General features: G+C 39.9%; 2 protein-coding genes and 1 long non-coding RNA gene across 3 annotated transcripts; 2 read left to right on the top strand and 1 right to left on the bottom strand.

The window, feature by feature from the left end:
- Positions 1-4215: 4215 nt before the first annotated feature.
- Positions 4216-7043, top strand: LOC149661017 (uncharacterized). Its single transcript, XM_089843655.1, has 6 exons — positions 4216-4342; positions 4560-4835; positions 4878-5602; positions 5834-6101; positions 6146-6792; positions 6870-7043. Exons 1-6 carry the CDS (start codon positions 4216-4218, stop codon positions 7041-7043), a joined length of 2217 nt encoding a protein of 738 aa, XP_089699781.1.
- Positions 7044-7906: 863 nt separating this feature from the next.
- Positions 7907-8778, top strand: LOC149661016 (uncharacterized). The gene is made up of 2 exons (XM_089843654.1): positions 7907-8190; positions 8268-8778. The coding sequence occupies exons 1-2, from the start codon at positions 7907-7909 to the stop codon at positions 8776-8778; spliced, it is 795 nt and encodes a 264-aa protein (XP_089699780.1).
- Positions 8779-10853: 2075 nt separating this feature from the next.
- On the bottom strand, positions 10854-12925 carry LOC149661015 (uncharacterized). Its single transcript, XR_016369057.1, has 3 exons — positions 12861-12925; positions 12513-12773; positions 10854-11495 (listed from the first exon to the last, which is right to left on the bottom strand). It is a non-coding gene; the product is annotated as an uncharacterized LOC149661015 (long non-coding RNA).
- Positions 12926-13670: the final 745 nt, after the last annotated feature.

The raw sequence follows: 13670 nt of genomic DNA, 5'->3' as shown, positions 1-13670 counted from the left end.
AAATTTCTTGGCCAAATGAGTTTTTTTAAACTTCTTTTGCCTTGCTGATTTTCTAGCGTGATGTTTAATTGCCTGACTCGGTGTTTCGTTCGAATACTCCCTGATGAGTTTGACATGCCACCATCTACCCAAATGCTGTTGGAGTCCGGCAGCGGTGCACATAGTTGGATAAGATCCTCTTCAAATGAAACATACTTGCTTCCCTCCTACAGCTTTGGCAACCAACGACATATTATTTTCGGCGAGGTTATTCGTTTCATTTAAGATTAGAGCGGAAGCCAAATCCTGGACTCGCTGCGAGGCTCCTAAAATTCTCAGCTCCAACGGTTTCGTTAGAAGATTAGATCTGTCAGGCCCAGTTTTTTGCAAAAGTACGGACGAGAGGAATTGAGGCGACCAAAAACGTGTAAATGTGTGTTCCTTACGTATTTTCGAAGTATATTCGCATATTTTCTGTGAATGGCTACTAAATCAAGGATGTCTTTATCGTCAGAACCGTTTATTTCGTCATCCATCTCCTTCGCAACATGAGCTATGGCCTTTCGTACAGATTTTCCCATTCGGACTATCGTGTCCTTAGTAAGTGCACCTTGGTCTTTAGCAATTTCGTAAGAGCTTTGAGCGATAATTTCTAACCACGTGGTTTGCGCATTCGCTTTTTCCTACACTTGTACCATAGTAGACCAAATCGTTTATATTACTATGGACGGAAGAATCACCATCACCAATAATTCGGCGGTACTGGACTCCGTGCATTTCTTCACTTTTATTAAAACCTTCTATCAAGATATCAGCTTCCATAGCCGGAAACGAACCATCCCAGTTTTTATAGTACTTATGTTCCCTCGGCTGCGTTTCAGGTTTGGTCATGGCGCATATTGAACTATATTTGTTCCTCACTCCGAGGTAAAGTAGCTTTTGAGTTGCCGCGCCGATTATGCAAGCAACTCCACTTTTCGCAGTGTACCGATGGCCATGGCTTTTTTCAGACCATCCTCCATCTATTACTACTGTGATAAATGGAATACCATTCGCAACGTCTCCCTTTGATATGGCTATTTCTTTTTCCTGTTTTCCAGCCGCCTCCATTTCCTGCTTCAGTGATATCTCCCATAGCTATAAAATTAATGATAATAAATTAGGAATTAGCATAAAATAAGTCTATCATCCCTAGAGAAGTAAACGTAACGAAGAAATATGAACACGATTTGAGATTTCTAAAAACCTGGTTCTCTAATAGGTGGTTTCATTTAGTTATGTTCATATTAGTAATCAAAATATTCTTATGCTTACTTCTTGTTCCCTCATCAAATAGGTAGACTTGCTCATGTTTGGTATTCCCATAACTGAGAGAACTTCGTCCATATTTTCATAGCCACTCCCAATGGAAACAACACCCCATACAGCTTAAGTAATTCAGATTGAGGGGCCTGTTTTTGTGGTCGGTCAAAGATGAAGGTTTTTGACCATGATGGTGAATTCGAGGTCTTCCTCTGATCGAACTCCTGTTATCGCCGTCGGTCGTTGAAATGACTCGTTTTTCCGAGCAATATCTGCATTCGAAAACTAAATCTGATACAAGGCCATTTGTAAGTTCTTCGACGAATTCAAATTTCTCTGCGATGTTTCTTGCACAACGATGCGAATCCACTGATCTAATAGCGTTGATAAAATGTCGAATATCCACAATACGATTTCCAGATAATTGCAAAAATGCTTCATTTGGTTTAGGCGGTACGAATGTTCGTTGCGGGGGTGTCCACGGTTCTTCTTAAAGATCGGGCAGAGCAGTTTCGTCTATTGCGCAAGTAGAAAGAATCTGATCTTCGATGAAACCAAAACTAGAATTTTTGGATCCATCTTCTCTTATTTTGGTTGGAGTTTGTAGTAAACCACAAAATGTGTCCTGGGCCAAATTTAGAAATTCGTTGTCGTGGGACATATCCTTTGAGGTTATGGTTTTGGTGATCGAGCTAAGTTCCGTAGAACTACATGCTTCAGTTTTTGAACTGAGATACGCAGTAATTGGAGTAGAGTGGTCAGGAAATTTGTGTTTAGCACATTCATATTCAACAAGGGTTTTGGGGCTATGTGAATTTTGAGTTGCATCGACTGCCGCTATTTCCTCTTCAACCGCAGAAGTTATTTGTACTTCGTTTGTGGGCATGTCTTTAGTTGCATTACTGAAAACGTTAGTACGATTAGAGGCTAATAAAGTTTAGATTAAGCAATCTAAATTGAACATAGGAGTAGATCAAATTGACTCTTGTAAGATAATAATTATTCAAGCAATATAAATAATATACTTACTTTCTAGACTTTTTTCCTCGTATGTGTTTACTACATCTTTTGCGCGACAATGGTTTATGGCTCAAGCGACGTGACTTTTAAAATACTAATTAAAATAGGCCTACTAATAATTTTAAACAGCTTAAATAAGATAGAAACACAGGTTCAAATTGGTATCTAAAGACAAGCCAAATTACTCGTCTTCAATATTCTTTTACTAATATAGAAACTGGAGTCGGTCCAGTCGGGAGAATGAAAAGTCCAGCAGCTAAAGTTCAATTCAAACTTTCCCACTAAAAACACGCCCCAGGCCGGAGCCCCACTACCTCTGAGAGCACAATGGAAAAACACTAAATATTTTTTCAAGTTCAGAATGGGGGGTTAAAATGGGGCATGAAATTCCGAACCCTAACCTAAGCTATTTATATACGAGGTTGCTTGTAGCGACATCTTCGAGTTTACGCTTGAAACACTGTTCGAATATACATTTCTTATCGTAATTTAAAAACAATTAAACTTGAAAATCTCAAATTATACCATAAACTACGTCTGGCTATTATAGTTCGTCAGAACTAAAGTTTATGTCATTCGCATTATTAGAACTTGAGATAATAGGTACAGGAACACTCAAAGTAAGGCGATTCATTTTTAAATAATATTAATTAATCTCTCATGCTATCATTATTAAAAATATATCATGAACTAAAGAACATTTCAATTTATATTTTATTCAAAACCACTAACTAATAGCATTTGTGGTTCGTTAGATAATAGGGACGGGTAATGACCCTTTTCAGCCTGTTAAGAGTTGACTACCGCCTTAATATTATGGGAGCCTAATTCGGGGCCCCTCTGAAATTACAGGTAGGCTGTAGCCTACCCAGCCTACACCCTCATTTCCGATCAAAGTAAGCCTTTAGCATATGTTAACTCATCTGGGCTTAAAATTAGACCCTTGTAACTTGAATGCAAAATCATACTAAGGAGTAAATATTTTTCCTTTTGGTACCCAGGAAGTCTTCCATTAAATTTTGATAAAAATGCCCTCACAAATTTATCATCATAATATTCTTGGGTTGAATGGGTTTCAGATCTCTCATTTCCGATTTCTTCACTTATCAAGTGGCTAAGTTCGGTGTTTAAACCTGCTAACAATGGGTAGATTAGAGCTAGTTTTGGATATTTGTCTCCTGAAACTAATCTCGTAGTTTCTTCAAATGGCCGTAAAGTGTTGGTAAGGGCTTCAGCTACCTTCCACTGAAAAGTTTAACTTTTTCATTGAAAATCAAAACTGTAGTCACAGGTTCTCTCAACTCTACAAGTCTTTCGAGAATGTAAAATTTACTATTCCAGCGAGTTTCAACGTTTTTTGGGAGCTTATTTAGAGAAAAAAGACTAATTTTTTAAACAATGTCTTTACGCCTAAATTTAGATAGTGATCGAACCCAATTTTTACCAACCAACCTGTTTTTCAAACAAACTATATAATGAAACAGAAATGTATTACGAAGGGTCACTTATTGTTATGATGTAATAATGTATAGTTAATTCGTTCGACGCTGTTTTAAATAAAAACTCAGTTTGATATTTTACTCTCGGTTGTTATTAAGTTTATGCTTACGGTCGCGAACATTTTATGGTCCGTTGAGCCGGATACACATGTCATTCATCAAGTAACCTTACAAGTTAATTGAAGACACCAACTCATCTGAATATCGTGGGAAGCAGTAACGTGAACTCGAAATTCAACAAGTAGATAATCAAGAGGTATGGACAGTTACCTCAACAGAAGGCGAATCATCAAGAGACGGATCACCAGACTCTAAGCTATTATTGCCAATCATAACAATTCACCTATATCACCAGTCGCAGCAGCACTACTTCAGAAGAAGGTCAAGACTCTAACCCAAGACTTAGAGACTGTTCATGAAGACATTGCCGTCACGTATTCACCGGAAGACTTCGAAGTTCATGAGCTCTAATACATCATCTTGTTACTCGAACGGAGACTCTAATCATATTCTTCACTACGCTAAACAGTCAAAGTCCTGCGGTACAACAACATACCCAACCAGTTGCAGATATCAAGTTGCCTAAGTTAGAGTTACCTGTCTTTGGAGGAAATTATATCGAGTGGATACCATTTCACGACCTGTTCTGCGCTACTGTCCATAACAATGGATTATTATCAGGGGCTCAAAAGTTCCAGTATCTAAAGTCAACATTACGGAATGAAGCACTATTACTAAACCAGTCAATACCTGTCACAGACGGGAACTACGCCGAAGCCTGGGACATCCTTCTCAACCGTTTCAATAATACCAGAGAAATCATCAAAGCTCACTTAAGGCGCCTATTCGGCCAGACAAGCATTAAGGAAGAGTCATCAACATCTCTGAGGCGATTGATTGACACGACAGCAGAGTGTGTTCGCGCACTAAAGGTTCTGAACCAGCCGGTACAATACTGGGATTCAATTCTACTTCACGTGGTCGGTGAGAAACTCGATCAAGAGTCTCGACGACAATGGGAACTCTCACTGAAGGGTACTACACTTTAAACCTACGAAGAGTTGACGACCTTCCTAGAGCAAAGGGCTAGAGCATTAGCCGCGTCCAAACCAACGACTGTACGGGGCAACCCAGCATCAACCTCCAAACGGAATACCAATTCATATCATGGAGCTGTACGAGATGTTTTGTGCCCTATCTGCACTCAACCCCATTACGCATTCAAATGTCCGTCACTTTTAACGGCACCGGTCGAGGAAAGATGGAACATCGTCAAGAAACATTCCCTCTGCTTCAACTGCCGGAAGGACGACCACATGAACAATGACTGTAAGTCAGGAAAATGTCGAAAATTTGATTTAAAGTATAATACCCTACTACATCAACCATCGCATGACATGGAGTCAACATCAAGTGCCAAGCAAAACACTTATGTCATTTCACATGTATCCCGACAAGCCGAAGTAGCATCACAAGTCATATTGCCAACAGCAATCATCCAAGTCCAAGCAGCGAATGGACATCTTTGGTCAGTTAGAGCACTAATTGATTCCGGATCACAAGCAAGTTTTATTTCTGAGAGAATCACTCAGAAATTACAACTTCAAAGAAGCAGTCACAATTGGCGGAATTGGTCGGACAGGAACAAGTCATTCACGTGGTGGAGTAATGTTGAAGATCCACTCCAATACAGAGCCGAATTTCAATGTCACTATTCAAGTGCTAATACTCAACCACGTAACAGCAGCGTTGCCAAACTTGGCGTTCAATCCACAAGGCTGGACACATATCAAGGGAGTCCAGTTGGCTGATCCGACGTTCAATTTCCCTGGCTCCATTGACATATTATTTTGAGCTGACGTTTACTTGGACCTAGTTCTAGTTGGTAAACTCGTGGCAAACCGTGGAAGTCCTGGAGCGTTGAATACCGTTTTCGGCTGGGCAGTTGCTGGTCCACTGGGATGTCAAGGTGCAACCTCTCCTACAACTTCATTCAAGTAGGTCATGTCCAACTCTGAACCCAACTTGCTAAGTTCTGGGAACTAGAAGAACTTGGATCAAGACCAAACTTCACAGCATCAGAAATCATTTGCGAGGAAATGTTTCATGACAACCATAGTGGAGATCCTGCTGGAAGATATATCGTGATGCTACCTATCAAGGACAAGGAAGAAGATCTTGGAAAGTCAAGAACGAGAGCTCTACGACGATTCCAACTTACTGAGCGGCGGTTACAAGCGAATCCTGAGATGTATGACAAGTACAGAAGCGTCATGGATGACTACCTAGCGTACCAGCAGAGTCAATTCCTATAAAGAATGTTTATTACTTACCTCATCATGCAGTCTTCAAGGAAGGAAGCACTACCACCAAACTAAGAGTCGTTTTTGACAGATCTGCGAAGATACCAAGCGAAAAATCAATGAACGATATACTACTGGTTGGCCCAAAACTTCAGTACGATCTTGTTAGTCTGTTACTCCGATTCAGAACTCACGCCGTGGCTCTCACTGCAGACATTGAGAAAATGTATCGCCAGATCTTGATTCAACCAGAAGACACACAGTACCAACGAATTCTTTGGAGACGTCAGAAGGAAGACACTATACAAGACTATCAACTTCTGATGGTGACATATGGGACCGCTTCGGCACCATACTTGGCAACCAAAACCTTGCAACAATTATCCAAGGACGTTAAAACCAAATACCCGTTGGCAGCTCATGCATTGGCTAAGGATTTTTACGTTGATGACTTGCTATCTGGAGCCGTGGACACAGAATCCGCATTAAAATTACAAGGAGAATTATTGCAAGCTACACGTGAAGCTGGATTACCTCTTCGGAAATGGGCCTCAAATGATGTAGCCATCTTAGAAGCAGTACCACCTGAGCTCGGAGAAATCGCAGTTCACTTGAACCTTACCAGCGCTGAGTCAATACAAACCTCGGGGCTTCATTGGACACCGGCCACGGACATCCTGTCGTTCCCTGTCAACTTTCCGAAGACTAGAGCTACGACCTCCAAGCGAACCATTTTATCAGATACCGCATGGTATTCGTCCCTTAGGGCTTAGCATCACCCGTTATTATTCAGGCGAAACTGATACTGCAAGAAATGTGGCAGATGAAGAACGATTGGGATGACGAGCTACCCTTGTCTACTATACAAATGCAAGGAGGTCAAGTTTGCACGGTTTTTGCGACGCATCAGAGAAGGCCTACGCCGCGGCAGTTTACATGAAGACTACCAATGATGCTGGACTAATCAACATACAACTTATGATTGCCAAAATTAAAGTTGCACCCCTCAAGCAAACTACGTTGCCAAGACTGGATCTCTGCGCTACAGTACTACTTGCAAGACTCATAGTACTGATCCAAGATTCAGTTGGCAAGACTATTCCCGATGTTCATGGCTGGAGCGACAGTCAAACTGTACTGGCATGGTTTGATTCACCTCAACGCTGGAAGACGTTCATCACGAAAAGAGTATCAGAAGTACAATCCAGCCGACTGTGCTTCCCGCGGAGTCACGGCATCAGAACTCGTCTGTCATCCACTGTGGTGGCACGGACCAGATTGGCTTCGGAAAGAGCTGCCAAATACCGATCCATCAAAACCAGAACCCGAGGAGTGCAGTCTTGAAGCAAGAAATACAGTTACAATCGTGACACATTGCAAACTGGACCAAAGCTTGCTCTCAAAATATTCATCGTTGCCTACTCTAATTCATGTACGAGCATATATCCAGCGATTTATCACCAACATACGAACGCCCAAATCACAACGAGAAACGGGACCACTAACCAAGACTGAGACTACCAGAGCGCTCGATCACTGGATAAGAGTTACCCAACTCAATGCCTTCGATGAAGAGGTTCAACTCTTAAAGGGATTGAAACCTCTGCCTTCAACTAGTAAACTTCTACCACTCACTCCATTTCTAGATGACACTAGAATTATGAGAGTTGGATGCGAATTCAGAACGGAAGAGTATCTATTGACCAGATTCACCCTGTCATTCTTCCCCGAAAAAGTCAACTTAACGATTTGGTTATCACCGACGAACACATCAAGACTCCACATGGAGGCTCGCAATTAACCATGGATTCAATACAGTCAAAATTCTGGATTCTGGGCCTTCGAGATGCTGTCCGGTTCCACGTCAGACGCTGTCTCAGATGTGTAAGACAGCATGCAAAAACTGTCAGCCAACTCATGGGAAGTTTACCAGCTACAAAAGTAAATCCTGGAAGACCTTTTCTGAACTGCGGAGTCGACTATGTCGGTCCATTTACCATTAAAGCCATGAAGGGTCGTGGTTGTAAGACGTTCAAGGGCTACATCGCCGTTTTTGCCTGCTTTGCCACTCGCGCCCTACACCTCGAGTTAGTCAGCGATATGACTACAGATGCATTCATTGCCGCATTGAAGCGCTTCATCTCTCGCCGGGGATCTGTTCCAGTATTCACAGCAACTGTGGGTCAAACTTTATTGGAGCGAGCAGAGCACTTAAGGAGTTCATTGAAGACATATCAGCGAGCACATTAAATGAAACTACTGCACGATGGCTGACAGATCAAGGGATCACTTGGCATTTCAACCCACCCATGGCTCCTCATTTCGGCGGACTTTGGGAAGCCGGAGTGAAGTCGATAAAGTACCATCTAAAGCGAGTCATTAGAGAAACGCGATTAACATTCGAAGAAATGCAGACCATACTTTGTCAAATAGAAGCTTGCCTCAATTCAAGACCGTTAGCACAGATGTCATCAGACCCAACCGACCTTTCCGCACTCACGCCTGGCCATTTCCTGATCGGAGTCGCCTTAAACGCAATACCTGAACCAGACGTTACTACAGTCAAGACAAATCTGATGGCAGTTAAGTCAACAGATGGTGCAACATTTTTGGCGACGATGGCAATCAGAATATATATCCAGACTACAACAACGACCGAAATGGACCAAGCGTAACCGGAATTTACAAGTCGGAGATCTGGTGCTATTAAAGGAAGAGCTTCCACCTACCAAGTGGAAAATGGCGAGAGTAATTAATGTCCATCCGGGAATTGATCAACTGGTCAGAGTTGTGTTCGTCAAGACAGCAGATTCAGAACTTAAACGCCCAATAACGAAATTATGTCCCGTGCCTTTGGATTCTTGAACATACACACTTACTGTAACTTTTAAAATGTATATTTTAAGGTGTCCGGAATGTTTGGGAGCTTATTTTGAAAAAAAACTAATTTTTTAAACAATAGCTTTACGCCTAAATTTAGATAACGAACGAACCCATTTTTTACCGACGAACATGTTTTTTAACAAACTATATAATGAAACCGCAATGTATTACGAAGGGTCACTTATTGTTATGATGTAATAATGTATAGTTAATTCGTTCGACGCTGTTTTAAACAAATACACAGTTTGATATTTTACTCTCGGTTGTTATTAAGTTTATGTTTACTGTCCCGAACAAACGTCTTGGAAAAGGCACTTCACCGCAGCCATGGAAATAACACAGGTTTACAGGTCCAAAACCACTTTATTAATTACTCAGACTAGTTTTTTTATTCAAAAACCGAGGGTCACGAGTCCTAGGGAGTTGTTTATTAATTCTAATTTTTGATAATTATTGAATGGGGACCAGTTTATTAATTCAAGGTTTTCGTCAAATTTCGACTCCTTTCACATTGCAAGGAGTCTTAATCTTATTTCCTAATTATTTCTACTCCTAGTCGTAGTTTCAGATTTAGTGTAAAATCAGTACAGCGTTGCCAGACGTACGATAATTATAGTACAATGCGATAATTTTAAGAGTTTTTTCGAAGCGTACGATAGTTATGACGATGAACTAGTACGCTAAATTCGATAATTCAGCTTCGGCGTACGATAATTTAGCGGGAAATCTAACTAATCTGCGCACAAAAGGCTCGCTAGAGGAAGAAAAAGGTGAAATAGGATGAAATTATTCATATTTTAAGTCCAAAGGCAGGATGAGAGAAACGTTCGGAGACGTTATTTGTCCATCTCCTTCAGGACCCTTGTAATTGGTACCGATTTTAGTATAAATGCAAGGTCAATCAGAACACCGCTATTTTGAAGGCGCTCGGAGCGTACGATAACTTTGGTTGAAAATCGATAATCTTTTGGCTTTCGTACGATAATGTAGTCAAAGATGGCTAAATAAAATTGTTAAAAATGATTTGGGACCATGTAATTTTATATTTATAAATAATTTTAAAGTGGGACCAGTAGTAAAATAAATCGCACTGGGGTAACTGGTCTTAGGGATCAGTTTGAATATTGCTGATGTCGGGGTCGCTGGTCCCGAGGACTAGTTGAAAAAAAAACCTTATTTCCATGGCTGCTTCACAGGAACATTCATTTCACTTTGCTTTTTTTAGCAAGCCGTTTGCTTTATGACTTCGTTTAAAATGAGATACAATATTTTTGGACTTCGCAGTTAGACCATCCAGTCCCAGAAATTTAAAGCCATCTTAAATACCGAGTTGCAGAGTGTGTGCAAAGCAAGGAACAGATTTCCATTTAGATCTTTTAACAGCTGTAAGTATGGTACTACCGTTGTCAGTTGCTGCAAAAATGGGTATGACTCTGCAATGTTGATTCTTCATCTCACTTTCTATACTAAACCCCGCTAACAGTAAAGTGACGGCACTAAAAATATTGGCGCCTGAATCATCAATAGCAGCCCAAGGTAAACTGTTTTGGAATGAAATTTTCTGCATAATAATTTATTGTTAACACCATGTAACTATCACCAACTTTGCAAGTCCAGAAATCGGTTGTGAACGACCGTTATTCAACACATCGAATATCTTGTTGTATTTCATTTGTTATGTTCAGTACAGTGTCATCATAGAGCTTCGGTATGATAGATCTTGAAAACGTAGTTCTACTTGGGATATTATATCGAGGGTCCAGAGTATTAACGAATTCTTTGAAACCCAGATCTTCTACAATTGTGTATGGCTGAAAATTAAGAGCTATCATTCGAGCAATTTTAGTGGTAATTAACACAGCTTTAGGATGATATGGTTTGTAGGGTGTATTTTTCGAGACTACGTCTTTCAATTTTGGCTGGCTGTCGTTTGAAACAGTACTTCCTTTGTTTTCAATTCATTCAAGTTGAATTTTATGAATAATTTTTGAATGGTTTAACACGGGTGATGTTGTTTCTCGGTTTCTTTTCAAACGGATATCACAAATATTGCAAATGGCGATGTTTTTATCACTTGGATCGCTTGTAAAATACTGCCAAATTAGGCTATGCTTACTGCCTGTGGCTAGCGCTGAGCTTATAGGACTAGGAACAAATGGTTTATTCAAAGTTTTTGGGGCTTCTTTTATCTTAATTGGAACAACAGCCGAACAATTAATGCACGACAGATTTGTTAGATCAGATGGGTCACAGTCAGGTATTTTGTCTTTATGTTGAGTATTTGGCAAAAAGAACTTTTTAATTGAAAAATTTGTTTTGGAAGCTCGAGGTATTGTAATAGTTTCATTTGGAGAAGAACTGGATGTTTCAGGGTTGACAACTGTTGCCTGCGGAGTTATGCATAATCGATAACTGCGTGACGTTATAAGAGTCTTTTTCTCCTCATCCTGGTTTTCAGAGATTGTCCCTGACGAAGGTAACACATTAATTGGAGGATCAGGCTCCGATTCTGCAATAACAATTCATCCATCAAAAAACTAAAATAGTATAGAAGCTAGCTGGTGTCCTCCCATTGGATCGAATCCCATTCGACCGAATTCCCAATCGACAGATTTTATCTGAAATATGATTTTAAATCCCGCCGTTTGTGCGGTTTCTGCCTATTGGGATTTTTTATTAGGAATATTATTATTACTTATAAGGCTATATATGTTAATTTAGCGATAGAAACTTTCGTCTCACCGTGGCGCAGTGGAAAAGTATCGGACTACCGTGCGACAGTCCTTGGATCGATTCCCCGAAAGAAAAAGTAAACTACGTAATAATAGTTTCATGCAATTGATTATTAATTTCATTTGAAAAAAATTGCAGTTACGTTAGACAGTGAGGGAAACTATAAAGTAATGAAAATACTTTTGCAATAATGGCCTTTGAGTATTTGAAATATTTTACGTAAATTTTATTAAAATTACGTTAATATTTTAGAGGGTTAAGGTTAGGTCAAATCAGGTTAGGCTAGGTTGGGTTGGGTTAGGTTAGGTTAGGTTTGGAAGTGGTAGGATAACCGATTTTCCAAAATATTTTTATTTTCATTGAGGTCCTTGCATAATAAAAGCGGGCCTTTTCCAACAAATTATTTTTATAAAGATTCTGGAACATTTAACGCCGCATTTACTAAGTTCCTTGAAGAATAAATATATGCCTTCTCCAAAATACTGATTGTTTTACGGGTCATTTCAGGTTGGCTTTGATGCGGCTCGGTTACAATAGAGGCATCCTTTTAAAATTGGTATTTGACCATCATAGTATCATTATTTATATAGGAAAATGTATTGATAGACGCAAGCTTAAGGAAAAGGGTATTTTCTTTAAACAAAAAGAGGTATTTTTAAATTCGGTTTTAAAATACGACGTTAAAAATATATTGTTTAATAGCAATGCAAATTTTAAGATAATAAACCCGCACATTTTGGCTATGTTCGGTCCAACGGGATTCGGTTCAATGGGCCTGCAGCATATAGCTTACCAGTGAACAGATAATTTGACGGTTAGGAATGTTTTTGTTTATCTCCAGACGAGGTTTTTAAGCTGATGGATTTTGTAAATGGTTCTTTTCCTTTTTTTAACAATATCGCGGTAAATGCCGTCTTCAACTTGATTAGGTGGTAGGTTTTCTTCAGAAGACAATATACCACTTTCTTCAGTTTTATTAACAACTTCAAAATTATCAATTTCATCTGGCAGATATTCCTTCAATGTATAATCATGGTCCATGTTTTCGTTTTAACTATGAAGTAACAAAATAATTGTTCGTAGAATTTGCTTCAGAAATTAATAAAAAGGGGTGAGGTTATCTAAATTAATCAATACTTACCAGTTTTTTGCACCTCTCCGTTCAACTTTCAACTTTTCAAGTCCGTTGGCCAAGGCCCGATTTCCAAGATCCAAAAGAGTTAGAAAAAAACCGCGGAAGTCACCTGACGGCCCGGAGTAATCGGCAACCGCCGCAGCGAGAGCAGAGCAGTATCAGAGTACCAAGAGGAAAGATTTTGAAGGACTGATGAGGAGTCCCCGTCATTCCCCGATCAGCGGACAGCAGCATAAAGTAACGTGATTCGCCAATCTGGAAGTCAATTTTACGGAAGCTACCACTCTCTCGCGGCTGGAGAATTTTCTGAATTTGGTCTAATACCAAAATATTTGGTCTAAATTTGGCTTTAAAGATAACTGAGCCATTACAACCAAATGAGGATTTGGTTCAAAACAGATATTTGAATTTGTCGGTGTAAATATTCAGTCCACTATTTGGTTGAAACGAATACTTTCAAATACCGCGCACAGCCCTACTGTGCTCCTTGGCAGTGAAAAGAATCTCGCTTTCTTTGGAACCGGCGCCTCTAAAGATATCTCGGATCGAGAGAAAAGGGATGGGGGAAATGACGTTGACGGCAGCAGGGTGAGAAATAAGGCGGTGGCACTGGCCACATGACCAGTTTAAAAATTGCTTTGACCAGAATATTCATTAAATGCCTAGGGTCCATTTGTCACCGTGACCACTTTTTAAATTCCCCTTCTTTAGTAAAAAATAAATTCCCAGTTGTGGGTTATAGGAATTAATACATATAAAACAAATAGACAGTATGTAAAACCTAGAACCATTTCAGGGCAGCTCTGACTTTATGTA

Source organism: Phalangium opilio, unplaced genomic scaffold (assembly GCF_054372755.1).
Source record: "Phalangium opilio isolate 3A_F unplaced genomic scaffold, DU_Popi_V2 ptg000070l_1, whole genome shotgun sequence".
NCBI classification, from domain to species: domain Eukaryota; kingdom Metazoa; phylum Arthropoda; class Arachnida; order Opiliones; family Phalangiidae; genus Phalangium; species Phalangium opilio.
This window is presented reverse-complemented; position numbering and strand designations above follow the sequence as displayed.

Bases quoted from the DNA above. Each gene is read 5' to 3' on its own strand.
- LOC149661017 (XM_089843655.1), top strand. From the start codon at position 4,216: ATGAAGACATTGCCGTCACGTATTCACCGGAAGACTTCGAAGTTCATG. The intron at 5,603-5,833 runs GTTGGCTGATCC...CAACTTGCTAAG, and splicing joins ACACATATCAAGGGAGTCCA to TTCTGGGAACTAGAAGAACT. The intron at 6,102-6,145 runs GTCAATTCCTAT...CTCATCATGCAG, and splicing joins CTACCTAGCGTACCAGCAGA to TCTTCAAGGAAGGAAGCACT.
- LOC149661016 (XM_089843654.1), top strand. From the start codon at position 7,907: ATGGATTCAATACAGTCAAAATTCTGGATTCTGGGCCTTCGAGATGCT. The intron at 8,191-8,267 runs GTTAGTCAGCGA...GATCTGTTCCAG, and splicing joins ACTCGCGCCCTACACCTCGA to TATTCACAGCAACTGTGGGT.